The 13921-nt window shown below is 45.0% G+C and overlaps 2 protein-coding genes across 2 annotated transcripts; both read left to right on the top strand.

Moving 5' to 3' along the window:
* Nucleotides 1-1351: 1351 nt before the first annotated feature.
* Nucleotides 1352-3169, top strand: PtA15_12A24 (uncharacterized protein; the record flags this gene model as incomplete). The annotated part of the gene is made up of 2 exons (XM_053161839.1): nt 1352-1388; nt 3030-3169. 2 exons carry the CDS (start codon nt 1352-1354, stop codon nt 3167-3169), a joined length of 177 nt encoding a protein of 58 aa, XP_053025594.1.
* A 6229-nt stretch (nt 3170-9398) lies between these two features.
* Nucleotides 9399-11986, top strand: PtA15_12A23 (uncharacterized protein; the record flags this gene model as incomplete). Its single annotated transcript, XM_053161828.1, has 14 exons — nt 9399-9525; nt 9635-9642; nt 9753-9868; nt 9940-9954; nt 10028-10107; nt 10199-10451; nt 10522-10601; nt 10703-10953; nt 11049-11148; nt 11215-11370; nt 11451-11461; nt 11528-11619; nt 11686-11717; nt 11820-11986. 14 exons carry the CDS (start codon nt 9399-9401, stop codon nt 11984-11986), a joined length of 1488 nt encoding a protein of 495 aa, XP_053025593.1.
* Nucleotides 11987-13921: the final 1935 nt, after the last annotated feature.

Below are 13921 nucleotides of genomic sequence, written 5' to 3'. Positions count from 1 at the left end.
ACCAGGGTTTTGTCCTGTCCAAGTGTTTCTGCCCGCCAAGTATCCCAGCCTAGTTGTCTCCCACACTACCAGAAGATCGCACGATGTGACCACATGAGCCAATATCTCCCACCTCTCCCACCCCCTTGGACTCCGATTCCTTTCCCACTATCGGCGGCAGAACCGTTTCCTCAGGAACCTGGCAAGCGCGGCCAGAGGGTACTCATGAAAATCAATTCAAAAATCGTGGGATTCATACATTTTTAAAAGATATTTTTGGCTTTTCTTGCCAACATTTACCACATTTTGAGGAGAAATTAACAGTACATTATTCTCCCTTTAAGCGTACATGTGCCCATCTTTTCAGAATACATTTATCATGTTTGGTTGTGAGCCAAAGTGGCTTGAAGCATTCATACATTTTCATGAGTACCCTCTGGCTGCGCTTGCCAGGGTCCTGTTCCCTCCCCACCGGTGTAAGACTCAAAAGTGGTTGTGAAACCCTTTTGCTGAATGGAGAAGGGGATGAAGGAGTTGCAAGCTCTGCCCTTCTATACTACCAGCTACAAGACCCACCAAGCTCAGCTTGGCAAGCTTTAATTAGGTGATAGGAGTGAATGCTCAAGATGCGTCTGTTCGAGACACCGTATAAAGAGTTGTTATTGATATGTAAGGTTGTTATGAGTGTAGTCGTAAGTTGTACAAGGTGGTGAGTGAATCACTTGTCCGTAATAAACTGAGGAGCTACAAATGAGGGGGAGAGAGCTCCTTATATAGACAAATGTGAGGGATTTTAGCTCCAGGGCAGCCCCAGTGAGGGATTTTAGCTGGCCTGGGCTGTGTACAATTTATGCAAGGAGTGCATGCATGATGCAGGGAACAATGGCATGTGCTGCAATAAAACCAAACAAAAGTGGAGGTGAAAGTTCTAGAATGCGGAGAACAATGGCACAGACTGCAGTGGCAGTGCTGGATGATTTCATGCAGATAGAAAACAAAGGCAAAATAATATATGCAGTGGAGATACCATGGAGTAGGGAAAGGTGGCTTGAGGTGCGTGACAGGGGTCAACAGGGTGCTACAGGTTGTCCGGAGGGTCTAACTTCCAGTGCAGTGGGGCTACAGTTACACTTTCAGTGGAGACTAGGGGGTAATTTGGCCGTAGGTTCCATTTCTGGGGTCCATATGGTCGTACCATGAGGCATTCTATGACTAATTACGCAAATGAGAGAAATTTTTTTGATTTTTTCCCATTTTGTATACCACACCGGCCCCCTCCAGTTTTTGATTACCCCAATTTATTGCCTAGCCCTCATCATGGTGTTCCGAAGATACGAGCCTTCAATCTGCGAAATTTTGATGGATAGCAACCATGGAGAATGTGCCTGCCGAGTTTCTTGTCTTTACTGGTCAGTGTTGCTCAACTACAATAACCTTTTGCAGTTGTTCTGACTGGACTGCTTTTTCTTTGAGATGAGTCAGCAATTTTTTCTCGCGACTTGCTCCAAAGCTTTTCCTGGTCCGGAAAAGGTACTCAAGCTTCTTGTTACCAGCTCGACACAAATCCATCACACTACAGCTTGATTCCGGCAATCAGCTAGGACGGAGTTTTGGCGTTGAGCGTGGCAGAACACACCTTTAAAGCCTGTGATTTTGAACACTTTTTGAAGTGGAAATTGGCAAGCTTGGCTTTGAACCACTGTCACTAGCATTTGAAGTCAATTAATATCTAGTTTTTCTCGTAGTTACCTCGCATGAACCCTTACCCCACTGTCAAGTCCATTTTTGTCATGGACAATGCCAAGATTCATCAACGACCAAGGGTTGCCAGACTCTGCCTTCAGGCAGGTGTCAAACTTGTTTATCTCCCCCTGTTGTGGTAGACGGAAAGGTTCCACTACATCAAAAATAAAAAAATTCTTTGTTTTCTTTTCTTTACATAACATTCATTAGAAATCACGGACTATGGCGCAAGGACGGGACTCTACAGGACTAAGAGTTACATTCCAAGCTACATATACACCTCACCTCCTATTACAACCTCACGTTTACATACACAACCCACCTGCTGGACAGCTACACATACTCATTTATACTGCATAGTATGTACATACATTCTAAATTAGTGAATTTTCACAACTGACAGCTGCAGGTGACATCATAGAAGTACCACATTAAATCCCTCATGTTCTGACCAATCATAGTCACTCATTCAGTTTCCCTGCAGCTAAAATCCCTCATACAGGGCTTCCTTGTAGCTAAATTACCTCACATTTGTCTATATAAGGAGCTCTCTTCCCCCCCAGTCGTCTTTCCCTCAGTTCACTACTTACCAATTACAGTCACCCCAAAATTTACATAAACAACCTTATATATACTTAACAACCTACATACATAAACAACCCTTACAATAACAATATCAACAAATTATTCAGTGTCATCAACAAGCTCATCTTGAACCAACCAATCCTATCATTTCATTAAAACTTGCCAAGCTTACATTGGTGGGTCTTGTTATCTGATAGTATAGAAGGGCAGAGTTTGCACCTCCATCATCCCCTTCTCCAGTCAGCAAAAGGTTCTCAGGAACACTTTTGAGTCTTACACTGTACTGTCTGGAATTGAATCCGATTGAAGTCTGTTTCTCTCAAGTCAAGAGTAACCTTTGCCGCACTCAAGCCCTTGTCAATGCCACCGATCCGACTTGGGTGATTTGTCAAACCACTCATACTGTTATTCCGCCTTGTGCTGAGAGCTCTACCGCCACACTGGCTATGACTGCCCAATCCCCAGCAATCAAAAAAACTAGCATTGAGTAGCTCATCAAATTTTTTGTTTTGATCTGACTATGTGCCCTGTCTGTGTCTCCTGAACCAATCTATTTCCGTACATGAACCACCAAAAACCCCTCTTGTTATCTCTCTGATTCTTGTGCTTGAATGATATACACATTGAACTTGCTATGTACACGGATTGAATTGAGCTTGTCTCTTGAGCTTAGACTGTTTCAATTGACTGAAATGATCATTTGTGTTGTCTCTTTTGCTTAGAGACCGTCGGAATTAATCAAACCTTGATCTGGTCATCTGCCTTGTTTGATTTCTTGTACTCAGAGGCCTTCCGGCTCCATGAAAGACATGGGAATCGGCCATCTGCCTTGTTTCTCAAACTCGGAGCCTGTCCGGCTTGAGTTTCACGACTTTGGCACTCAGATAGAGTATCAGGACCTCTGAGGTCAGAGTAAATGACTTCTTGTGTATTGTTACTTCACATTCAGGCACAAGTATTGATTCCGGGGACTTTTAGGGCACATAAGGAAAAATTGACAAAGGAGAAGCAGTGGGCTGCTTGGTTCAGCACAGCCAAGAATGAAAGGGAAAGCTTGGTTCTGCACAGCCGAGAATAAAAGGGAAAGCAGGGAAAAAGACAGCAGACCAACAAAAAAGATGAAGAGATGGAAATCAGCCCGAGTATTAATACAAGGTCAAGAGACACAGACCAACAACACACTAAACAGCAGACCAATAACTGAGAGACCAATAACAGAGACAGAGAAAAATAACAGACCAAACAATAACAGAGACTGAGACTGACAACAGAAAGACCCTTAACAGAGACAGAGACCGATAACAGAGCAAAAAAAGACTGATAACAGAGAAGACAGCAGACCAATAACAGAGGAAACACCAGACCAATAACAGAAAAAACAGCCGACCAGCAGAAGAGAGGACAGTGACCAGCGAGTATGGATTCGAGGTTGGCTTTGTCTGGAGAGATCGGACAGTGACCAGTTGGACTAATAAAGGATGGGTTGAAGGGATGCCATCGGTTCCGGTAGGTTGGGTATATGATGGGGGGGCTGGGGAGGGGAGGCAATATGGTTGACAGTGCTTGGGAGGAAAAAAGAATAAGGTTCAGAGGATAGGCTCTGGCAAGCTTGGAGCAGCTTGGAGCTATGCATTGAGAGTCACACACATAGAAAAAGTGGCATGAAAAAAAGGAATGCATAAATTAATGTTGCACGGCACTCTGCAGACAAAACCCAGGGGGAAAAAAAATATGGGATCCCAGAGAGGAATAGATGAGTGGAATGTCCAAGAATTTCGGGAAAGACAATACATACATTTTTCCACTACCAAGTTGAATATTTCCACTAGCTGGCATGTCAGTCTGCAGTTGCGTTACATACACCACAGGAGTGCGCCGACGTTGGTTTGCTGATTGTTTTTGCCGGCAACCTGACCCTCCCCGATTCCTGCTGGCCGCCATTGTGGTGTCGCGTTTTGCAGCCACAGTGTTGGGCCAACCACAAGCGCTGCCACATATCTGACGGCAGCAGGGGCGGGTTGTCAACAGGCTGCCCTTGTTCAAACAAATCTCTCAGCAACTCTCCAGTTTGTGAGATTATGTTTTTGGGAAGCCCCATCGGCAATCAGCCGTCGAGCTACCCGCCATGTGATGGGTGCGTGGGATCATGTACTTGCACCTCTGCCGTGAGAGGCCGTGAGAGTCCAGGCATGAGACGCTTGGCACGCCGCAAAAAAATCCTCGTAGCAAGGCTTGAACCCATGTTCCATCAGCAGCCCATGCTCAGAGGCACCGCATCTTCCAACTCGGCCAAAGGCCAATGGTGACACTGCGGGCATCTTGATGTTGCTGCGGACCGCAGCGACATCTGTCGATTCAGTGGGGATTCGAACCCCGCGGAACAAGTATTGCAGCAACACTTGGCCGGCTGTCCATCAGCCGGCCACCGGGGTATGTACACACAACGCACCTCTCGATGGCCGGCACAACAATTGGTCACCAAGAGGAGTACGCAGTCCTCTCGATGGCTTGCCCAAGGACCGGCCATCAGGAGGAGTCCTTGTGCCGGCCGTTGAGAGTTGTCCACACTCCTCTCGATGACCAGCATAGCAACTGGTCATTGGGAGGAGTCCACACTCCTCTTGATGACCAGCACAAGGACCGTTCATTGGGAGGAGGAATCCATACTCCTCTCAATGCCAACACAGGCTGGCGTTGAGAGGAGTACATGCACCTCAATGCCCGGTCTGTGCCGTCCATTGAGGGAAGTGTGTATGTACTCCTCCCGATGACCGGGCCTCCGGCCAGCCATTGAGAGGAGTGTGTACTCCTCTCGGTGACCTGTCGTTGTGCCGGCCATCGAGAGGTGTCTGTACTCCTCTTGACGCCGGTGTGTGCTGGCATCAAGAGGAGTGTGGACTCCTCCCGATGACCGGTCCATGAGCTGGTCACCAAGAGGAGTGAGAAGAGTGTGTAATCCTCTCGATGGCCGGCACAAGGACCGGTCATTGAGAGGTTGTTATGTATGTACTGTGGTGGCCGGCTGTCCAAAGGCAAATCAGCCGGCCAGATGTCGCTGCATTCTGATATGCAGCATCATGATGTCACTGCGGCCCGCAGCGAAAGCAAGATGCCTGCAGTGTGATTGGTTGATAGGGGAAATTTGAGAATACAGCCTAGCATCCTCAAGATGGGCTGATCCAAATTTTTGCAAAGTCATTTTTTGTCAAAAAAAAAAAAAACTCTTCAATTTTTTTTCGGACTTACTTCGCGCACTGCGAGAAACTCTTGGCGCACTGTGGGGGTCGTCGTCTCGACGTCCCGCCCCCAGTGCGCGCTTTCGCCACGGCTCTTCGCGCACTGTGAATTCCCCCCAAAAAACGGCTTGCATTTCTTGAGATATTTTTTGATGAATCAATAGAATGACTTTTTATGATCCCCCTAAAAAATAATCAAGTCATTTAGGGGTCTCCTTGAGCCTAGAGAAAATTGACATGAAAAAATCATATTTTAACGCGGCAGGGACCTGTAATACCGCTTCCTGTGCCCCAGTAGCCCCAAAAATTTCACAGTATCATGGTACATGTGCAAATTCATGACCTGATAATTTTCAGAATTTTCACCAGCTTTCCTTTAGCCCAAATAGGTATTGTGTTTATTATTTTGCGTATATGTATAACTTTTTTGTTACACACAACAAAGGTACAAAATTTTGAGAGCACAGAGAAATATGCTTCAAATTAATTCCCTGAAATTCCTAGCAATAGTGTGTCATTATAAAATGAGATATAAGGGGTGCGCAGCAGGCTTAGTAGGAAACTTACTGCTAACTGTATAGCTTTTTTGTTACACACCCAAACAGTCGCAAAATTTCAGAAATGTTTTCATTGTGGATATTCTCCGCGCCATAAATTTCTTGGCAATAGTGTGTCATGATAACATGAGATATAAGGGGTGCGCGGCGGGCTTAGTAGGAAAATGGCGGCTACATGTATAGATTTTTTGTTACACGCTGAAACAGTCTGAAATCTTCAGGAATGTTTCAATTTTGCATATTCTCCGCGCCATAAAGCTCTTAGCAATATTGTGTCATTAAAACATGAGATAAGTTAGCAGTCATTTTCCAACTAAGCCCGCCGCACTACATCTCATGTTATCATGACACACTATTGCCAAGAAATTTATGGCGCGGAGAATATCCACAATGAAAACATTTCTGAAATTTTGGGACTGTTTGGGTGTGTAACAAAAAAGCTATACAGTTAGCAGTAAATTTCCTACTAAGCCTGCCGCGCACCCCTTATATCTCTGGGAAAAATTCTGAAAATTATCAGGTCATGAATTTGCACATGTGCCATGATACTGTGAAATTTTTGGGGCTACTGGGGCACAGGAAGCGGTATTACAGGTCCCTGCCGCGTTAAAATATGATTTTTTCATGTCAATTTTCTCTAGGCTCAAGGAGACCCCTAAATGACTTGATTATTTTTTAGGGGGATCATAAAAAGCCATTCTATTGATTAATCAAAAAATATCTCAAGAAATGCAAGCCGTTTTTTTGGCGGAAAATGCAGTGCGCGAAGAGCCGTGGCAGAAGCGCGCACTGGGGGCTGGACGTCGAGACAACGACCCCCACAGTGCGCAAAGAGTTTTCCGCAGTGCGCGAAGTAAGTCCGTTTTTTTTTCTCAAGCTCTTGCATGAAAGAATAACCTCTGAGATGAGCAGGAAATGCTACGCTGAGGGAGGCCTCGACGGCAAGCCGGCGGCAAAACGCGGTCATCCTGACCCGGGTGAGCCTCGGCGAGACAGCTTCCGGGTTGGTTTGACAGCCCTGTGAGCTCAAGTCTGCAGTATCAGATGTGTCAGAAAAAAGACTGACCTTCGCGAGACGCCGACGACGTGCTGCCCTGCATTCGCACGGCAGCCCGACAGTGTGTCCTATGTCGTCGGGTTGTCGCTCCGAGGGAGCCCAGGACGAGGACGGCTGCCGGGCGGCTGACAGGCAGCGCGAGTTGGGTCGAGCCACCGGGTCGCCGCCAGGCAACTGACCGGCAGGCTTGCGGCGGAATGACCGCTAATGACCGAGGTGGTCGCCTGTCGTCAAGAGGGACGGCATCCTGACCGTCGCAGACGCCGACGACGTGCTGCCCTGCATTCACACGGCAGCCTGACAGGAGGGACACCCCGACGCCGTGCTGCCGTACATTCACACGGTAGCCCGACGTGTGTCCCTTTGTCGTTGGGTTGTCGGTCCGAGGGAGCCGAAATCGCTCTTGTGGTGTACATAAATAGCAGGAGCTATCTCAGGAGTCTGGACAATTTAGAAAGTTATCACCATGCCAGATGGAACTTGGCTTCGGTTGTTGCATTCCCAGGCGAAACGCCGAAGCCGACACACGCACACCGCGGATGGCGACGGAGTCTAACTCCCGGCTCCAGCGTTACATTCAGACTGAGGCTGTAGACACGGTACCATCGCCCCAGGTTCGCGCTGAGCACTAGAACAAAATATGCCTATTACCTAATTAAGGCGATGTGAAGCGGAGGCCCATCTGCAGAGAGGCCTTTCAGCCGGCCTCGATGGCCCCCGGCTTTTGTGAGTCCGAAGCCGTCGGCAGAATGGATACTATATTGCCCCCGAGTCCATCGATGTTCTCATTATTCATAGAAACCTCAAATATCTCGAGACCATAGATTGGTACCATATGATGTCAGAAAACCATCTCATTGCACCGATTGCTCTGCCAACCCAAATTCCGTCGGGGTTCAGCGAAGACGGCGTGACAACACCGTGCGCTGTCCATGGGCTCCTCTCGTTAGACCGCTACTCCCTTGCTGACCGACGCATGTAGGCTCGCTCTCCTCGTTCTCTAAAAAAAGGGCTGGCTCATATAAATATATGGCTCCCCGCCAGCTGACCAACTTTATTTTGACTGACCGTGCTCGTTGGACGTGGCTTTCTTGGCTCATCGAAAGTACACTTGCCATTTTGTTAATTTCTTAACGACTGCAACGCTACACTTTACATTCTCTCTTATGGACAAATAGACAATCACTTACCACAAAACATCGAAGCTTTTCCATCCTTGTTCCTCTTTTTCTTTTGATTTTTTGTTTCTTGTTTACATACCCATCAAATTACATCTTAACGTCAATTACTCCTCCAAAGGAAGAAAAAGTATTCTTATCATGGTTTATCAAAGTACCATTGCCTTTTTCTTGGGGGCTATTCTAACATGTATGTTCTTCAAGATTACTTGCGGCATGGACTTACGTGCGTCCAGAGTATTATCTTATACAAAGACGGAGTCACGGATGGAAACCACTTCTCAGTCGTGGAGTTACTCATCAGAAATATCATACACCCCAACAAGCCCTTATGTTGATGGATCAGTTCAAGTTAATACACCATCTCTTGTCCTCAAAAAAGACCATGTTGTGACTAATGTACCTCAAGTTAGGCGGTATGATTGGGTGGTAGCGTATGTTGTTCAAACAAAATCTAATGCCATGATGGAATTTGACATTTTTTTCTTCATCATCCAGAAATAAGACCGCAAAATTTGATGGTTTTGTTAGGTGAATTTATTTTCCATAAAGAAACATTTCTTGGATGGTGTTTATTGATAAATAAGAGTACTAAAATAATGTTACATCTGGAAAAAATCTAGGCAAGTTTTTGTAATAAACAATCAATTCCCAGGGCCACTGATTGAAGTAAGTGGAATTGGGGACAATTTTACAAAAAGAGAGTTTTCAGATTTTATGCCTGACTTGAGCATTTGTCTCAAATGCAATTTTTAGGCCAATGAGGTATATTTCATCCTGACTTTTGTACATTCTGGACTTATGTAATAATACTAAACTGAAGAGTTGAATGGCATATTTTCAGGGAGACACTATTGTTGTTAACGTCAAAAATGAGCTCAATGTTCCTCTCAGTATTCATTGGCACGGTATGTGATTGCCAGCACTAAAACTCAGTAACGTACATGAGAGGGGGGAGGGGAAACTGACTAGATTTTTTTTCCAGGTATTTATCAAAATGGTACTCAGTGGGTGAGTAAAGAACTAGCACCAATGGCTTTTGAAATTTGAACGCATATCCTAAATGAGAGGGTTTTCACTTCTTTGTGGGTTCAAGATGGACGGTGTCTCCGGGGTAACCCAGTGCCCGCAACAACCTGGCACTACATTCACCTATCAATTTTCTGTCACTGGCCAGTTTGGGACTTTTTGTGAGCTAAACTTCAACAGATTTTCAACAACATTTCTCACTGGGTTGAAGTATGTAAAATTAATGCCACACCTCTGATTTTTTGGTTTTTAAATGTGCGCTTTTGGAAGGGTATCACGTGAGCTTACATTGAACATTTGGATCATATCACAATTTTTCCACGGAACCCTGGTGTCCTTTTAAGAGATGAATACTGAAAATTGAAATATTTGATTGGTAATGATGAAGGCGCACTATGGTGCCTTATTGGCTGATGGTATTTCTGGCCCACTAATCATTCACAGTCCACGAGACCCTCTTGTTCGAGGTCGAGATTTCGATACCGACCAAATCATCTTCATGAAGTAAGTTGTATCTTATTTGATTCCCTAAGGAGCTCAATTCCTCCTTACTTTGCTTGATCTTCTTGTCATAGCGATTGGTACCACGAGTGAGTAAAAGTGCTATGTTGATAGCAAAGAGAAAAAGGGTTCTAATGGTCAACCATTTTTGGTTGTATAAAGTCCAAGCACCACCATCGCGCGTAAACTTTTATCAACTGAGGGTTATAATGGAACTCTAGCAGCTCCATCTCCGAATAGTGGTATGTGGATAAAAAGCACTGGAAAACTCAGCACCAGCAGCTAAAACATAGACCTATTTCCGTATCTTGATTATATGAATTTTTCTCAAAGCCTTGTTGAATGGAATTGGGTTTTTCAACTGCGAGAAGCACGCCAATGGAGATCCATGTCAAACCAACTTCAACCCACTAGAGATCCAAGTACCTCCAAATCAAAGGTCTAGGCTCCGATTGATTCAAGCTGGCTCTCACGCTTTGTTCAAGGTTTCTGTTGATGGGCACCCATTGGAAGTTATTGAAGCAGACGCTACTCCTGTCCAAAGTTCTGAACTTTTTCATAGAATTCCTTTGCACAATGCGGAAAGGTACAGAAGAACTCTCTAACAGCTAACTGGTTGAATCACCGCTGAAAAAGATTTTTTTAACAAAAATCAGGTATAGTGTGATATTGGACACTCGGTCAGACGTGGAAGGAGACTCTTTCTATCTTAGGGCCGCAATGGACACCGATTGTTGTAAGTAAAGGCACTTTTATCTCCCCGGCAGATTGCGTTTAAATAACCAAAGAATTCTCAAATCACCTTCCAGGGGCTTGGCGTGAGCATTTTTGTATTAGATTTGTACGCACCACATGATTCTGACCATCTCACAGTTGCTCCCGGCATGGACACCGCCGAAGGAAACACGGCGTTGGCCGTGGTCCGTGTTTCTTCCAACCCTCTAGCAAATGGAAACATTCGGGCCAGAATACCAGTTCCAAACACCCAGGATTGGCAAGATGACGTGGATGGCCCATGTATAGACTTGGACCAAACCAAACTTGCTCCAAGAATCAATCCTAACTTGAATTCCAATTCACTAGGAAGAGTAAGCCTTATCACCACTCTATCACCACCTCAATTAAAGAATTAAGACTGACCAAGTGTATCTTGAATCATCTTATCTCCATCAATTGGGCACAGGTCTACTTTAACACAAGCTTTGGTACCATTATTGATCCATCAAAGAAAGGACCAAAGAAAGTACTGGGAAGATTTTTTGTTGACAACACAACATGGATTCGTGAGTTGAAATTGGAAGGTGGAAAACGTTCTATGATTGATGTATTGCCCCTTTAATGAATTTCAGCCCGAGAATCAGAGCCTCTTCTTCCTCAACTTCTCAGTGGTGGAAGTGGGGCTTTGAACTTCTCTGAGGTCGCAACACAGAATATTTCGCAGCCTGGTATTTGGGATGTTGTAGTAAACAACTTGGACCAGGCAGTTGACCATCCTATTCATCTCCGTAAGAGTTCTTAGTCCATTGCTGCCAGATTCAAAAACATGTTAACCTTTTGGTCTCTGCCAATCTCAAATCTTTGCTAGACGGTGTTGATGTACGTGGAATTATTTAAAGTTGCTTTAAATTCAAACTAATTTTTTTATATCTATTTTACGGTAAGACATGTGTTGTTGCCTCCGGAAACGGGACCTTGACTGAAGCGAATGCACAAACTGCTCAATACCAACTTAACAATCCACTTTGTCGCGATGTGTGAGTTGCATCTTCATCTCTGAAAATTCAAACTTTCTGTCTGTAATTCGAATGCTTTGCATCTAGACACGTAGTACCTGGGGGAAGCTATATCGTCAGTGAGTGTAGAAAAGTCCTATAATCATAAAAGCAGACATATCTTGAATAAGTACTCTCGTGGATTGGCTGCTAAATCTGACTGCATCCTTATCCTGAAACAGTGCGAATAAAGGCTGAAAACCCCGGGGTATGGATCATTCATTGCCATATTGACTGGCATTTGGCTGCCGGCTTCGCAGGAATGCTAGTGATGCAGCCTGACGTCTTGAAGCAAACAGTCTTACCACAAGCAAACCAAGGTCTCTGTCCAAAACTTGGGAGTAATTGAAATCCTCAGATTTGCATGAATATGGCTTACCAAATACAAAAACTTGTGATCAACATGTACAGATCAAATCAAGGACTGCTCAATTTGAACACATTGTATATTTCACAGCCATCTATGTACCAAAATTTGTGAATTTGGATCTTCTCAACATGAATATTTCATCCCTTTCAATGAATGAAGAGACACTCACACCCTCTATAAATTCAAAATTTTCCTCAAAGAAAACCTAAGATTTTAATCCGCAATTATTTGCTAATTAAGATAGAAAATCCGCAATCATTTGCTAATTAAGATAGAAAACAATCACTCAAGTTGGAAAGTAATTGCGTAAAAGGTTGCCATGGGACCTTTTCCTGCAGTTATCTTGGCTTTAAATTGCAATTCAGAAAGTGTTATTGTGGTTTATTACTGGTTTATTATAGAAGGAAATAAATTATGTCTGGGAATAATTCCACATGGAGAATGATCTCTCTTCAGACCAATTTGACTGAACACACTTGGAAATGACAGGTGCATGGGATACACACATGATAATGGAGGGGCTGAACTTGAAGCGGCTGTATTCAAATCTAAAGAGTAAAAAAATGGGCTGGTGAGCAAAACTAAACATACATTCAACAGGGGTTTTTTGAACAGTTTGAATGTGCCTAACTTGAAATTTGAGGCTTGGCTTTGCATTTAAAACACAATAATTTCTGTCATGATCCTGAATCCAGGATCAACATAAGTGGTTTTAGATGCTTGCAGATACCATTTGGCACGTTCCACTGCCAGGTAGAAGATTTCCTCCTAAACTGGGATCCATTTGCTAAGAGATAAAACTAGTGAGACTGACATGGTAGAATTGAAACCCCATAGTGTAGTTCTTCCTCCCCTGCCCCCTATTCTTCATAAAACTCTCCAGTTTTGGATTTCGTACACCCACAAAAAATCCCTGAAAATAGAACAGGGGGCTGGTTTGAGTTGATTCCTGTAGGGCGGTACCCGGTACCGCCCGCCCCCGCCCCGCACCCACCAGGCGGTACCGGATGCGGTGCCCGGTGCCGGTTTTTCTGGCAAAAAGCGGTGTGGTACTCGGGCACCTCTCCCAAGTGCCGGGTGTTTGTATACTCCTCTCGACGGCCTGTTAAGATTAAGTAGCCCGTATGTACTCCTTGTATGCTTATAGTTAGTTATGCTTCTACTAAGTAGCCCAGATGTACTCCTTTACCGGCCTCTCACTCTCTAGCTTTTCCCTACTGAAATCTATCCTTATATTTCACGGTCAAGCCCCTCGTGATCCTGGTAGCCCTCTGAGTTTCAGTCCACCTGGTCCCCCTCAACAGGTTATGAGACCCTCCTAGTCTCGCTCGATAACATTGCTTCGACCGCTTGTCTTCATCCTCTCGGAATCAGAACATCAACTCGCCGCTGGCCTTCAATCGAATTTCTAATCATCCGATTACATCTTTGATTGTCTCAACCAGCATGTCCAACCTCCGCCAAGTTCACAATGTTTCCTCCATCCTTGCATCGATTGCAACCTTGGACGGCACGGAGTCCGTTTTTCCTCGATGGCGCGATCGACTCGAAGGCGTCCTGGGTATGCAGAACACGCTCGACATTGTCAAAGGCACTCTACCTCGTCCTAAAGAAGATACTAAACAGGACACCTCGGCAATCCGTTCGGCCGACTTCGCCAAAGGCTACAACCCAAAAGAGATAGCCTCCAATTGGGATTCACTCTCGGATCTAGCCTGTCATACAATCCGGCTAACCCTGTCCGACCCGCTTTCCCAACGATATCGCAAGGTTAAACCGGCCTCTTGGCTTTTCTCAACCATTGTCAACGCCTACGAGAAAAACACTAGGGCCCGGCGTATGCGTCTCCACGAAGCGTTTTGGAACGCTCGTCACGACCCGAATGAGCCTATTGCTCTGTGGATTGGTCATGTT

Source organism: Puccinia triticina, chromosome 12A (assembly GCF_026914185.1).
Source record: "Puccinia triticina chromosome 12A, complete sequence".
NCBI lineage: Eukaryota > Fungi > Basidiomycota > Pucciniomycetes > Pucciniales > Pucciniaceae > Puccinia > Puccinia triticina.
This window is presented reverse-complemented; position numbering and strand designations above follow the sequence as displayed.